The following is a 16987-nucleotide window of genomic DNA, read 5'->3' as shown; positions in this document are numbered from 1 at the left end:
TCAAGAACAACCTCCAACATTTCGACTTCGCCGTGGTAGAATCACCGTACACCTTTCTTAGCAATTTTAGTCTCTGTAGGTATTTTACCTAAACGCTGACAAAATTTAATGTTGGAGGTTGTTCTTGAAACTCCACTTTTATTACGTCGCAGAACAAAGGTAACTATCTCTGGAAAAAACAGCAGCGCTGGCGATTTAATCACATGACATGGGCGAAATTAACCCGAACACGTAGAGGTGGTTTGGTAGAATCCATTTCATACGCTGTAACTTCAAATACATGCTTTTGTTGTCATAGATTACTGCAGTCCCCAAATTTTTGGATCGTACCACGTATATGTATAAACTAAACAAGAACTAACTGAAAACGTAGAAACAAAATAAATTACCTCAATAAAGGAAGTTTGTTTGTTAATCTGTAGTCTCATTTGAGAATGCCCTACAAAAATGCCATCCAGATCTACTGGCAGACATTAATAGGAAGGTTATTAACTTAGAAAAACAAGTGGCATATACCATGTGTAGGAGACATATTAGAAAGCTATGCTGGATTTTCAGAAAACAGATAGGCCAGCAAGATAGAAGGTTCACTAATGTAACTTGTATGTTGGGATAAAGAAGACAAAAGGGTCTGGAAGAGCAAGTAAAACAAATTTAAAACAATGACCATTTTGTTAGAAGCACAGTAAAACAGGTCTATAATCCTTACACATAGGACCATGTACAGTACTTCAGGAAATTGAGCACACATGTTATTACTACTACAGGATGCTTACTGGTGTAAGAAGATTTTGTAGAGAAGTTTTACAGAAATGGGTAGCAAGATTTACATGCACAAAATTGGCATAAACTTAAAGCATGATATGGTATGTTTCCCTTCTATCCCTAAGCTATTTGTGTCAGCCAAAACACATAAACAGGAGACACAACTACAGCCAATTGTTGATAAATGTATGTCTCCTATGCACTTTCTGGCAAAGAGTCTGCTCCAAATTCTGTCCACACATTTACAGGACTACCGTATTTTACGGACTATAAGACGCTACGAACTGTAAGACCCACCTTAATTTTTAAGCAATTTAAAAAAAAAATACCTATAGGAGGCTACGAACTATAAGACACTCCTGAATTTTGGAGGCAATTTTTCGAAGAAAAAAGTGCGTCTTATAGTCCGTAAAATACGATATATATCAATGAAAATCCAAGCTCAAACTTATCCAGGATATTAAAACGCTAGACACATCTTACACATTTCCAGCACAAAAATTTTAATAAAACAAATGTTTAATTTTTATGCTAGAAACATGTGTAAAGTCTGCCTAGCATTTTCATACAGGATAGTATGTTTGGGATCTCTGACCTCAGTCATCTGGCCAAAAAATTAAAAGAAATGGCCTTAATGGATGATGAACACCTTACAATAGTCTATTTTATTCCCCTATACCCTCCATCTTGTGACCAGAGGGTCAGTACCTCCTTGGTACCTTGTCAGGATTGACATCACTGTGTTTTCTAGGATAGACACAGAAGCCTCGATGGCTACAAATTCGGAATTTGTGCAAGCGGTCACGTGTGCAGGCGGTTGGATTCGGAATGGAGAAGGGTTGAGTGACGGATCAGAAGTGAATCACTCAGATACGAGGTTAACAACTAAAATAACCGATTTAATTTAACAAAACAGGAATATATAACTCTATGCTATCGAATAACGGTAGAGAGAGAGAGAGAGAGAGAGAGATTACAAGAAATTGTGAGTAGGTATAGATACCTTTGATGCACTAAATTGTGTGGACTTCCAGATTGCCAATTTGTTGGTCGGTCAGTCGGGAAGGCGTTAAAATTCCCTTTTTCTTAATGGCAGTTGGATATAATAATGAATAACTGGAGAACAGGATGGAGGACTGGATATAATAATCCGGGAAGTTCGAAGGTATCAAAACACAGAGTATGAAATCCTTGATGACGATGATACCTCTCCTCCTTTTTTGATGGGCGCTTTTTCAATGCGCTCGCGAACTCTCGACGACCCCTTGTCCTTGAGTCACTCCTTTTTATACTCCAAATCACATTACCCTTTTCCACCAATCGTGAAATCTAGTGATTAGTTCCCCATGACACATTCAATGAGTTCCATGTGAAAGGAAACGATTCTGAGGAGAGAGATGCAATCATCCTCCGGTAATGAAATTGGAAAAACTTTTGAAAGATGAAAAAATGAAATTTTCTCCAAATTTTTGTCAGGTCTGATTCTCACAATCTGCATACAACATTTTTGTTTCTTAAGAGAGTTTTTGTTAACCCAGCTGGCAAACAGGTGGGTTAACAAAAACTCAGAAAATCAACAGGTGCTTCTAAAACTAGTGCATCTCCTTTGTTATATGTTGTTTTTTACTCACAAAGACCAGACTTATTTACAAAATATAGGATCTTGATAGGTAGCCCATTTTCAGGAGACCTGTGTGAAGTAGTTAATCAAACATTAGAGTATTCAATCTTACTGAGTTATCTTTCTTAGAAGTTCTAAATATGAGATATGTGGATGACATCCTTATTCTTTGGCAGTCTAAAACTGATATAAAACATTTTTATAATATTCTTTGCCAACTTGGGCCCTTTTTTTAATCAGGACTTATTACACTCGTAGTATTGAAGGAAGAAAAAACTTCTAGGTTGTTTCTGTTTTCATTAATCCCAAATGCATTTCAAACAGTACTTGTTCTTCTTCAGTGTTTATAAAGGTAACATTTTTTGGCACAAATTTACAGGTTATTGTGCAAGCAATAATACTCCCACATTGATTTTTTTCATAGCATTTTTTGTTAAACTTTTTATGGTTTTTTATTGCAATATTCTTATGTTAAACCATCAAATTTAAACAAATTTCTTCAAAACATCATTTTTAACCCATTTACAATCTCTCAAATTTTTTACACATCTTTCTATTATACCCTGTATATATAGATACAGAAAAAAGATTGCCAGTCAAGCTGGCGGAATGGAAACTCTAAAGTCACCCTATCTCCCTAAAACAGGACAGTTAGAGCATGGTTACTAGATTATCTAGTAACCATGGTTAGAGTCTGCCACAACAGATGTCACTTTGTGTACGGGGGCATCACACACTCTCTGCTTTGTTGACATAAAAGTTTCCAATAAACTAATATTTAATTGTGTAATTTAAAAACTTTTTAATCTTTGGATGAAACAATTAATTTTCATATAAAATGTGGAAGAATCAGAAATTGTGACCAGATTTTCTCAATTCTGATACCAGGAAAATGTCTAATTTTTCCGATTCTGATTAATCGTCCCATCACTAACAGACGAATGTACTTTTAATAAGTGTATGAAATGTCATGAGTTTGAGAATAGTAGAGGTAACAGGAGATTGTTGGAGTGAAGAAAGCATGGTATTCTGATTTTCAGTAGATATTGGTGATAATGTGTCATTCCTTGGAGTTATGCTTAAGGGTGAACCAAACAAGGCTTCATAACAACTATACTTTAATTATTACATTAAAAATTGCCGGGACGATTTCATATTTAGAAAAGAAAATATATTTCTTACTAGACTATACAATACATGAGTCCATTTCTATCCGTCCCTTCCCATGCTTTCTTAGAGGCATTTCTTTTCTAAATATGAAATCGTCCTGGCAATTTTTAATGTAATAATTTTATTTTTAAAGAATTGTGTTTGCTACTGCTAGGGAAATTTTAACTTTTTTACATTTGTTGGTGGACAGTAGCCTCAAATACAAGTCTACGGTTCCGCCATAGATTTGTAAAGGCCTGTAAGAAAGCGTGTGAAGGGATGGATAGAAATGGACTCATGTATTAATATATTTCTTATTAGACTATACTTCTTTTCTAAATTACTATACTTTAATGCCTATTCTTCATGAACTTTATAAATCATAATTTCTTGGTCCAGTGCTGGGTTTGATTGCTTCCTAAACAAGAGCTTATAATGTTCTCAATGCTTTTGTTTGGACAGTCGACCTAACCTTGAAATTGACTATGCCTTGATTTGCCACGTAGATTTTCAGCTAAGTTCACATTGCAGAAGCTTCTTCTATAACTTGATTACAGAATTCATAACTATTGTCACGTTGTAACATGCTGGGGAGCTTTGAAAATTGTGAAAATATCTATCAACACATGGGCCACTTCCTCTGAATGTTTAGTTTTTAAGGAAAAAGCCAAACAAACTTTGTAAGATGGTCTTGATATACAAGTATGAACTTATAATCTTGGTCTGACTGAGACTGCATACCAATGGGGTCCATTTAGCATTATTTTTCAAATTTGCCTTCCTAGACTGACAATTATGCATTATGTCTGGTAAAATTGACTAATTAAGTATGATTTATCATTAATATATTTCTCATATATCATTTACTATTCTAAACAAATGAGTATGCATAATTATTGGTAAATGATAAATGTGATAAACTTATTTCATATACAGGTATACCTCGAGTTACGTCGTTCCCGATTATACGTTGTTTGTCAAAAAAGTATATGGAAAAATAAAAATCAAGTTTAAGTCAGTTTATTCGACTTTAAATCCGTCCGCCATAAACACTGAAGATGTAATATCACTAGAAAAGCACATAAAATCATATTAAAATATGTATACTTACAGTAAATGTTAATATAATCATCATAAATCCTAGGAAACGAACCATGAAAACATCTGTGTTTCTGTGTTGTTGTCTTATTTAGCGGTCTTTAAGTGCTCATTATTGGCGTTTCCTCCATTATTGGCGTTTAGTTACGACGTAAGTCGAAACTACGACTTACGTCGTAACTACACAAGTAAATTTGACTCACGTCGTTTTTTGACTTACGTCGCCTCTCCTGGAACCAATTACCGACGTAAGACGAGGTATACCTGTATTGTGAATTAATCACAATATATGAAATAAGTTTATCACATTTACCAAATCGTTGGCAATTATGCATAATAACTAGTGATCATGTATAATTACCGAATTAATCACTTTTACCATAACATATATTAATAATCCATGGTGTATATACACTTTTATTTTATACCTGCATATCTGACTCATAATTAGTTGTCTTTGGTTTACATTTTAGATCCAAATGATGCCAAATGATCTGCCACATTACTGGGCTATAATATAAAGCTAATTTAATAATTAGATATAAAAGTAATTTGACTAGACGTAGCTGCTTGGCCACCATCTCATGATAATTTTAATTTATTATGTTAATTTGTTGAAATTATTTAAAAATTTGAGTTTAAGCCAAACAATTTCCATATTAAACTACTGCTACCATTAATACAGTAGAGCATCGATTATCCGACTTAATTGGGGACTGGGGTTGGTCGGATAACTGAAAAGTCGGATAACCGAAAAGTATGAAAAAATACATTATTAGTAGAGTGTATTAGGCCTGGTTTAAATACTAGCCTGCCTTTCAAGGTCGAGCCAGTGCTGCCAGCTAAAAACATGCAAAAATTTAACAAAAATAATATTAAAGTAGCCAAGACATAACCAAATATTGTAGCACCACATCACTAGCAAACGTTTGAATTTGCCGACTAGAACGCGGTCGGTTAATCGGGGGTCGGATAATCGATGCTCTACTGTAATTAAATCTGATTTTATTATTAATTCTAATATTTATTAAATTTAATAGCATATGGCACCTAATGCCTACCTCTAGTGCCAGATTATTAAGAATTAAATTGTTAATAGTAGCAATAAAGCAGCCCGATTCATTACAGTAATTGTTTGGCTTATTATTAAAACATCAGAGTTTTATATAAAATTGGATTTATGGATTGTTTGTTTATGTTTTAGAAATGAGCTAAAATGTTTAAACTGGTATTCTATAATAGAATGCTCAACTTTGGAACATATTTTAATGAATAACTTAAAGAAGGCCTATTGTACAAGACCAAAAAACATGTTTTTTATTAAAATTTGGTTTATGCAAGAAAATAGAAGGTATTGACTTGATTTATTTTGTTACATGCACATTAAGCAAACAGCAGTACCAAATTTTTCCCAATAGTGGCTGAATTTTGAAGTAAGATTTTTCCCAAAATTCACACTTTTCTAGCAAATGGTTTTATTCATTAGATGAACATATAAATGATTTTTTTATTTAATTTATACATCTGAGGCAAGTGTATAAATTAAACTGAAATATTTGTATGGTCATTTAATGAATAAACCCATTTGCTAGAAAAGTGTATATGGTTTTTATTTTGGAAAGTTATCAGTTCCAACTGCATTACTGGATTTTACAATATATACTTATAACAAAAAATAACTTACACATCTTGAAACTCTTCTAGAGTTTTTTGTGGAGTGAAAGCATTCAAAAGTCCAATTATCTATAAATAAGTGAAAAGTTGTTATTTAGTAACATTTGTGTAAGTTTTCACATTTCATGTTAAATTAAAGTTTGAATCTTAAAACATTTAAAAAGACTGAAAATATTAATAAAATTATGAAATATTAATCATTTAATCCAATAAGTAAAAATCATGTAATAATAATTTAATTACTTATTTGGGCAGAATTCAATACTAAATAAATTTAAAATTATCATCTTATAGAAAACAATATGACAAATTTATTCCTTTGTAGGGTTTTACTACAGTTTACAAATTATTAAGGAATGGCAAAAGATAGAGTAAACAGCAAAAGAGCACCCAGAGTATACTCTGTGATTCCTGTGATAGATGAAAGATTTAACCAGCAATTGGTGTATATTAGTTCTACAAATAGATCTTTAACTAGCAGACTGGCAGAGCATAAATATGATATTGATAACAACAATCCAATAACTACTTTACCATAATATGAGATTAAGCCTGGAGTAGCTGCAAACCTTAACCCTCCGTGAGTCGCACGGGTCTTACGGACCTGGTGCGAAGTTTAGTTAAAATTTTTTAATATTGAATATTTTCCAAAAAATCTGAAAAAATTAATATTCTTCTAACTTTCTAACCCGATTACCATGCTGTTAAATTTTTTTGAATAGCAATGCTCATTTTTGAGAAAAAAAATACTTTGGGTCTGTCAGACCCATGCGACTCATGATGGGGGTAAAAAATGACCGTTTAATTTGTCACCGTTGCCGATAGCGAGTGTCTCAATAACTTTATCGCTTTTAAGTTGTCGCGCGGTGTTTATTAAATCCTATCATATCGTTATTTATTTGTATATTTATATTTTTGTTTTTTTTGTTATAATATTGTTTTTAAAAGTAATGTCTAATTAATTTTTAATTATTTTAATTATTTTTTATTCTTTTCATATAATTTTTATTTATCACTTTTATAATTAATTTATGATTATTTCCTCGTATATTTCACTTTCATTTTTTTCACTTTTACTAAGTAATCAGAAACTTGTGAAAACAGTCTAGCTATAAAATTCCGGGAAATATCTTGTCCCCTCGGAAATGATCTAGGTAATCAAATTTACACAATCGCTATGAATTCTTTTGTTTTAATCGCGTTATGAGCTATAAATTGCTAATTAAATGTTCGACAGTGTTCAGATGAGTAAACATTAAGAAATTAGATATATGGAAAATAATTACAACTACGCGACAATCATATTGCATAGCTATAATTATTCTATAATCTAATAATCCAGATTAATCTGATAAAAATATTTTTAATTATAATCTGCTTTAATTATTTATTCATTTTTCATCGCGGCAGAACAAAACAAACCTAAAAAGTTAGCCCGATCTACATAACAAGTAATTATGAATGAAATCGCTGCGTTTGATCGCGTAGCGACTGTTTTGTCGCGCGATACACAAAGCGCGACAAAAAAACTCAAAACTAAATTATGATAATACAAATTGTGAAAATTATAAAATTTTTGATAATTGCATTTTGATAACATTCAGATATTGATATGGATGCCTTTTTAAAGTTTTATTATGTGAATATTTTATATTATAAAAAAAACAAATTACAGAATCGACAACATGTCATTAATTGCCGAATTTTTGATGGTCCTCTCATTATTTTTTCGATTGATTCATTTCGTGCAGAGGAAACATTTATATCTAAACTATCAACAAAGAATTTTGATAGATTGAATAATATTTTGACCGATGTCAATTTTTGAATTAGGTGATCGAGTTAAGCCTAACACACGACTATATCACATTAAAAATTAAAAATAAAATTTATGTGTAAAAATCTAACAAAACTATCTGTTAAATCTTGAAGAAAACATTCTAATGAGTAAAACAAAATAAAACAGTTGTCAATTAGTGGATTTGAAACCCAGAAAAAAGCATGTTTTAATAGAGCCATAAAACAATTAATGTTTATTGACTCTCGCGATAGGGGGTAACGCGAGGTCTATTATAAAAATTTTTAGCAGTAGTACTGAATTTCTACTGACTTCACACGAATGAGTGATCTTTCTTCCCCATTTGCAAACAAACCCGATGATTATCAGTGAAACGTCAGATAACTTACAACGAGTTGAAATTTGATGTGTTTATTATTTTGTGTTTTTTTCATCAAATTACGTAAAAATAAATATTGAAAAAACAATTTTGTCAATACAAAAGTAATTTATACTACTAAATAGAAAACAAAGCGTAGAATTTAATGGAAAAATTGTAGTTCTTCTACGCGATAGAAAAAATTTATTAATTTCAAAATAAAAATGGCGGGTCTGACAGAACCATGCGACCTAAGTAAGAGAACGATTCCTAGCGATTCACGCAGGATTAATGAGGCCAAATTATTATGGCATGTGTATGAGGAACACAAACTGCAAACATTAGAAACATTTAAGTTCACATTAAAAAGGAGGATGCCTAAATCAAAGACTGCAATCTCTATCATCAATAAGTATATTAAACAACCCGAAGCCCTATATATATATATGGCTTATATATATATAGAAAGAAACAAATTGAAGAATTGAACAAGGTGATGTTAAGGATCAAGCAAAATTGACAAAAAACTTTCCAGTTCCAGTGACATATTTTTGGTGATGGATAGACAAATTAGTAAGATTCATTGTGCTTTTCCAATATTTTTTTTTCATATTTTGCTTGTCGGTTTTCGTGAAGATAGTTCTAAGATAGTTGTAACTTAATTTGTAAGTCCCCAATTGTCAGGAATGTTTTGTATATATTTGTTTTGATTTTTTGATAAGTTATCTTTATTTGCAAATTACCGTATTATCCATTTTTCACTGCTTCAAAAACCTAGGTTGGCCCTAATGGGCGAGTGAAGGATTCTTTTCATTTTTGTATAATTTTTGTAAACCGTGTATTCACATTTTTTTTCCTTCACATTTCGCTCCTTCTGGTATTTAAGTATTTTATTTGGGTCATTTGAATTGTTCTTGTGTATTGTCAGGAGTAAAGATGAATAGCAACAGGAACAGCAAAGCTTTTGAATTGAATTCCAAAATTACTCGAGAGCCCGATATAAATTTTAATTCATTCCCACGTGAAAACAGATGATTATTTGGAAATCAGAATTCGAAGAAACTCGTAAGTGTAATTGACAAAGAGTGAATTCGACTGTTAAAAATTGGCAAAAAAGGTTCCCCGATAGTCCAGCTTTACATTAACAAATTATGTTGTCGATTTTACAAAATTTTTCCTTCAAGTTTAAAATGCCAGTAATTTTTGTGGGTCAATGTGTGCATTTACGTGCATTTGATATTTTATTTGTTACTAAACGAAATAAAATTAGAATTGTATTAATATATCTAATTTTCTTTATTTTGATCTTTAAAGTCACACCTCGTCCTATATACAAGGTCGTCTTATATTCGAGTAAATACGGTATTCTCTAACGTTATTTCTTGATTGTGCATATTTGGGCTTTTACTAAAATTTTTTTGCATTACATATGGTAATTATTTCAAGTTTTGACATTGATAACAACTTGCATTTATTTTATTGACAATGCAAAGTCCAGGCCTGGCACTTTTGAACCCTTTGTTTATGTAATGCATCATTAGAATATTATCAGGACTTCTGATTTGATTAGGTAAGACAAGTTTCTTTTCTGTTAGTACAATTTCTTTTCTTCTGTGGAAAAGACAAAAGTGCTGTACAGACAGCAAAAGAAATATGTGATGTTTATGGTGAGGATGCTGTAGTAGAATCAACTGTTTGAAAGTGGTTTGCTAAATTTAAACAGGGGTAATTTCAACCTTGAAGATGCTTCAAGCTCAGGAAGGCCAGTCATTATTGAAGATGATTAGATAAAAACATTATTGGATGAAAACCCTCATTACGTAACTCGAGAAATAGCATAAATGGTGAAATCATTGAACAGTACCATATTTCAATATCTGAATTTTTACATTTGAATACTTCATGACTCATCTCCATTTGTGATTCTCTTCAAAAATGAAATAAAAATGACTCTTTTCTGAAATGACTCATGACAGGTGATGAAAAATGGATTGTTTACAACATTATCAGCTGAAAATGATTGTGGGACAAGAAAAATGAACTGCTATTAAAAATTTCAAAGGCCATGACTTCATCTGAAGAAGGCCATGCTAACTCTCTGGTAAAATTGGAATGGAATTCGGTACTACAAGCTGTTTCCACAGAATCAAACAACTGATTCTGATAAGTATTGTTCCCAAATGGATGAACTCAGGATTGCAAATGAACAAAAATGTCCTGACTTGCCAACAGAAAAGGCATTGTGCTTCATCAAGATAATGCCAGACTGCATACTTCTTTACACCAGAAATTATTGAAATTAGGCTGGGATGTTTTACCCCACCTCCATACTCAACCTGGCCCTGTCAGACTATCATTTGTTCTGGACTCTAAAGATTCTCTGTGAAAAATTTTGATAGTTTGAAAGCTTACAAAACACCATGTGAAAAAGTATCAAAACTAGAAAGTACTACATAATAGAAACCACAGGAAAAACTAGAAAGTACTATGAAGAAGGTATTGTAAAGCTTCTCTGTAAATAGCAAAAAGTCACTAAAAACAATGATGCATACCTAATTGAATAAAGGTATGTTTCTAGTTTTAAAACAATTTCTTTTAAACCACACGTACAAGAACCACTTACCAATGTTGGAAACAAAAAACGAAATTTCTTTTATTTCTTTTAAAAATTGCTAAAAACTTCCCAAACAATCCAATACAAGTAACATGACAGATTTGAAAGGATTGGACTGGAGTTACTAGAAATATTTAAATCAACTAAAAAAGAATATCTGTAACAACTGTAAGGATGTCGACTCCATCTCTATTGCTCAGAAACTATATTTTAAGATAATATAATCATCCACTTATAGAATCAGTCATATTACAGAAGGTATGTTGAACATAAAACTGAAGAAGCACCATGAAGTGTTGGGAGGCTGAGCAATAGTTTAGTAATTTTGACACACACAACTTCCAAGTCAGAGGCAACAGTAACTATGACTGGCAACACTACTGATGTGTAAAAATACAAGACAATGGACCAATAAAATGGCAACACTCTCCAGCAGTGCACAAAGCAAGAGTGAGGTAGTGTTATTCAATTTTTGACAAAAACCAACCAACATCTATTGGCACATGCAGGTACTGGTACAGTAAGGAGACAACTACATGAGTTGTACACAAGTGTATGAGTAGAGTACTAAGGTTCCAAAAACAATCACAGTTCTGTGGAAGATTCTCTACAACAGAAACAAAAGTGAATTCCATGGAAAATCCTCCACCAAACTAATATAGTGGCAGTGATATAGCAAAATCTAATCTGGCAATCGTTCGGCTTTAATACATCTATCAGGTTTAAAAATGTTTGTGTTTGTCGAAGAAGGAGAAAACTCTTTATAAATGTACTTATTTGAATTGTTATTCTGTTTTGTTGTTTGCTTGGATTACCTGAAGAAGGTCTTTCAATTATGGCCAAAAACATTTGTTTTTATTAAATTTTCATTTGATGGAAACTTGAAGGTGTCAATTGTTCATTTACAAGTTGTTGCTGCAGAACCAGAAAGTTCTATGTAGAAATTTTAACTTTTGTGAATAAAAGGCTTTAAAGTTAAGCAGTGTTATTAAATTATCAAACTTCAACATATGATTAAAAAAAATTTTGCCACAATTAGTGCCTTCAACACTGTAGCAGCATAATACTGGTTATCTCTCGTTGGCATCCATGGCAACATGCTTTAAAAATCTTTTGTGTTGGCATTGCTGAGTGGAGTAATATAATGCATGATTTTGGGATTTCTAAATAATACCACATTTTCTCTTTGGCCATGATCACTGTATTTCCCTGCTGATTTCATATGCCACTGCTTGTCAAAATTCCAGATGTTTCTACTGAAAACTGTTCTTGGATATTTGAAACTTTATAGTACAAAACAAAAGGCAAGTTTTTATCAAGTCATAATTCAGTGGTGGATGCAAAAGGAATGACATTATATTGCATATATTTTGAGCAAGCATTATAATTTTTGAAGTCTGTGATAGTCCACTTGTTACTATAGCAGAATCAACCCACTATAGTAAGTCATTCTTAGCACAAAAGTGCATAGAACCTTGTTGTTCTGCAGCAATGAAGTGCTGAAGATGAGATTAGATAGTCCTCACTCACACAATTCATCTGAAGTCCTTATTCAAAAAAGATGTATCCTGTCTTGTCTCACCACAGTTTATAAAGGGTGTGTTAAGCACAGAACCCAAGGGCTTGGCTGACCTATATATAAGCTGAGAAACTGCAGGTACCAGCTCTCTTTTGGCACTGTTCTGTACATACAAACATATATGTCAAATAAACGTGTAATGTGTTAAGCCTTGTATCCATTTACTTCCTCAGACATTATTATTGGAATATTCTTGAACTATTCAGTAAGATTTGCGAGAATCTTACATCTGGCAACAAGGGCGAGACTAAATTGAGAATGAGTCCTGAGGAAGTAGAATAAGCACGCTCTTCACTGAGACCACATGAAGCAAATATTAATGACTACCTTTGGCTATCTGGAAGAGTTTGACCCTATGCACCTAAGTGAGTGGATTCCCTATGCTGAAAGGCTCAATGCATATCTAACTGTTAACAATATACAAGATAAAGAGAGGAAAAAAGGTATTCTGCTGTGGCATGCAAATGAGAAATGTACAACCTACTGAGGTCTCTTTTGTCTCACAACTTGTCAGCCACAAAATCCTTTGAAGAATGAAAGACATCTTGGGGTCACATTTTGCCCCTCAACCCTCACAAATCGTTCACAATCAATTTTATACACATGATCAAAAGACGGGAGAATCTCTGTCTGTCTATATTGCAGAGTTGTGCAGACTTGCAGAATTTTGCAAATTCAGCCCTCAAAGGAAATGTTATGTGATAGATTTATTGTTTGTGGGCTGTTGGATGAAACACTTCAATGGCAGCTTTTCATCCAAAAAACCTATCGTTTTTAGAGGTATAGGAAGAGGCTGAAGCTGCTGTTTGTTACACAAAAAAGTTACACCTAACTTGGGTGCTGACACAAAAGTTGGTCTAATCAAAAACAAAAGGGAACCAGGCAATAGATGCCCACGAATACATCAGGAATATAATAGGGTCAATTTTAAGAGCAAAGGACAACTAAGCTACCCTGAGTCAGTAAAAGTCTGTAAAGGCTGCAGAGAGAAGCATAAAAAACTAGTGATGTAACGAATATTCGGTTACTACTCAGTATTCGGCCCATTTTTCGCTATTCGGCCGAATACCAAATACCCAAAAACAGGAGTAAGAAATAACAAAAACACGGTAAATTAATCATTTTGGTAACTTTTATTAATGCTGAATTATAATTATTAAAGTTAATAAGAAATAACATCTAACTCTAGTATTAAATTATTTCGTAATTAAATAATATTATAGCCTTTATCTAGCCAGATATCTTATGGCATTGATGGCATGTAGGTTAGAATGTATCAGGCATTAATGTTATTGTTTAGTTAATTATGTTATATTCATATTCGCACATATTTTAATATTTTTTACAATATTTTTAAATGATTTACAAAACATTTTATTGAAACTTATCATATTTAATGAAAGAATTATTTATCTATTTCTAGAAGATGAGTAACTAATATATAATTTATTTATATATAAAGCAAAGAATGAGCATTTCTCATTATATACAAAAGATAACATTTGAAATCATGTTAATTTTAAAAATATTGACAAAAACAATAGCAACAAAATATCACAAATAGAAACCCCCAATAATATATTTGAACTGTTCCATAACTGGGGAGAAACTAGACCATGTGTCCCCACTAAAGTATATCCTTAGGGTACTGTTCAGTCTACAAATACATAGTAGAAACAAAATTTTAGTGCTTAAAGAGTTAAAAAGATCGATTGCAAATAAAATGACTTATAACTTACATCTAAATACCAACAACTGCCAAATCATATTGGGCTATTTACGACTATTACGTAAATTATAAACCAATTTGGCACTAGAAGTAGAAGTTAGGCACCATCTCATATTAACATTAATAATTATAATTTACTTAATTAATTTAAATAATTTAGACCTACTGGAAGAAAAAATCGTAGTGACAGCAGACCAATAGAGAGCAGAATGCGCAATCCTTGCCATAATGCTGTTTGTGTGCCAATTTTCGTACATGCATTAATCAAGCCGATTAGTTTGGCCAAATATTCGGTATTCGGCCTGCAGCTGAATATACTATTCGTTACATCTCTAATAATCACAAAGAATGCCCGTATCAAAAGAACAAATGTTTCCTTTGTGGAAAACCAGGCCACATTCAAAAGGTACACTGTTCAGAGAAATGTTCTTTTTCCATTTCATTCCAAGCAGAAAAAGTAGCCAAATCAGGGGTCCACATGAATCAAGTAGCTAATCCTTTGTTGACCGAGGCAATCACTGCATTAGTCAAAATTAACAGAAAGGGTAGTCAGTTCTGAGTAGATTCGAGATCTCTGTATACTATTGTGACAGAAGACACATTTAACAAGATTTTTGATAGCAGCTCCCCAAAGTTATACCCTTTATGCACCATTCTGCATGGGTACTCAAAAAAAAAAAAGTTTGAATTGCCACCAATGTCAGCTAAAGATCACATACAATCAGCGCTGTAACTAGTCTTATATGCGCCTGGTGCGAGCTTCTGTAACTACGCCCCAAAACTTGGTTCAGGTCATTTCTGCACCCCACTAGGGTCTACGCCCTGTGTCGGGGCACCGTTGGCACCGCCCTAGTTATGGCACTGCATACAACAACTGCACCCAAGAACTTCCACTAGTTGTGATGGAGAGAGAACCCTATGTTTTCTAGGGAGAAACTGGTTCAAAGAATTAGGGATATGTATCTCAGCTATATATCACATTTCCCAAGATCAAATCCAGGAGTTGATGAAAGAGTTTCTGACTGTATTCAGAGAGGGGGTTAGGAACATATAAGGGCAAACTGATTTCAATTAAATCAGACCCAAATGTAACACCCATCAGATTAAAGGCAAAGCATGTACAGTACCATTGGGGATTCGTCAAAAGGTTGACGATAAACTTGAGAAATGGGTCATGCAGGGAATTTTAGAGCTGATAACAGATCCTGACTGGGCTACACCCATTGTGCTGATTTTGAAGCCAGATGGATCGATACACATCTGTGGGGATTACAAAATTACACTTAATAAAGCACTGCAGCCCACTGACTACCCCATCCTAGCAATCAATCACTTGTTGGCAGATCTGGGACATGTGAAAGCTTTCTCCAAACTTGATCTGGCTCAGGTGTATCGGCAGCTCATGGTAGATGATGATACAGCCAGAGCTCAAACAATCATTACACACAAAGGGACATTTAAGGTCAATAGATTACAATTCGGTATCAATGCAGCACTGGGGATTTTCCAGGCATTTATTGAACAACTCATAGGGGAAATAGGAGGAGTAATCTCATACTTTGACGATATTCTCATTGCTGCTAAATCTGAGAAGGATCTGCTAAAAAGGGTTAGACAGGTTCTTAAGAGATTCCAGTCATCAGGTTTGCACATTAAAACACAGAAATGTGTCATAGGAGTTCCAAGTGTGACATTCTTGGGGTTTAAGATAGATGTAAATGGAATTAATTACTCAGAAAAGAATGTCTGAGCAGTTTGGCACAGTCCTGTACCATTTAACAAAAGAAAGCTTCAAGGTTTTCTGGGACTGGTTAATTTTTATCATGGTTTTCTAAAAAGCAAAGTCACAATTGCAGAACCGTTGCATTTTCTTTTGGATGGATGCAAATACACCGTGGAAGTGGGAGCCCAAACGCAAAAAAAGCATTTAAGACCGTTAAATCATTGTTGACATTGGACACCATACTAACACACTTCAACTCACAAAAACCATTAGTGTTAACGTGTGATACGTCACCTTAAAGCATCGGTGCTGCCCTTAACCACTGTATACCAGACAAAAGTGTGGCACCCATTGCATACTATAGCAACATAACATGCATGCTATCAGCAACATAACACAACTATGCACAGATAGACAGAGAGGCCTTGGCAATCATGGCGAGAGTTAAGAAATTTCACGACTATATCTACGGACAGTAAGTGGAGATACAGACTGTGACAAACCTCTTCTTGCCTTACTATCATCCCATCCAGACTGACCCCAAGCATCATCTCATCCTAGATGCTCCAATGGAATAATCTCCTGTCAACATACGACTATAAACTTGTCTACAAACAAGAAAGAACCATACAAAATGCAAACACATTGAGTCATCTTCTAGTGGCTGAAGTCCCAGAGCAGCAACAGAATGAGAGAGACATCTTACTTATAGACATCATTAAGTGTCCATCTCTGTCAGATAGAAAAATAGCTTTAGCAATTGATAAAGACCCAATCTTATCCAGGGTAAAAACTTGGATTATGAATGGCTAGCCCAAGCAGAAAACTTCAGGCCTTTTTCAACCATTCAAAAACAGAAGTGTAAAACTATTGATCCAT

At 33.4% G+C, this 16987-nt stretch overlaps 1 protein-coding gene across 1 annotated transcript in view; it reads right to left on the bottom strand.

Annotated features, from left to right (window-relative positions):
* LOC136979454 (stress-activated protein kinase JNK-like) overlaps positions 1-16987 on the bottom strand; it is a 119876-nt gene that overhangs the window by 56088 nt on the left and 46801 nt on the right. Inside the window, 1 exon segment of the mRNA XM_067275465.1 lies at positions 6318-6376. Within this exon segment, the coding sequence (XP_067131566.1) occupies positions 6318-6376 (59 nt within the window).

This window comes from Centruroides vittatus, unplaced genomic scaffold (genome assembly GCF_030686945.1).
Source record: "Centruroides vittatus isolate TY-2023 unplaced genomic scaffold, ASM3068694v2 contig_620, whole genome shotgun sequence".
NCBI classification, from domain to species: Eukaryota; Metazoa; Arthropoda; class Arachnida; order Scorpiones; family Buthidae; genus Centruroides; species Centruroides vittatus.
The sequence above is the reverse complement of the archived record's forward strand: the minus strand, read 5'-3'. Positions and strand labels throughout refer to the sequence as shown.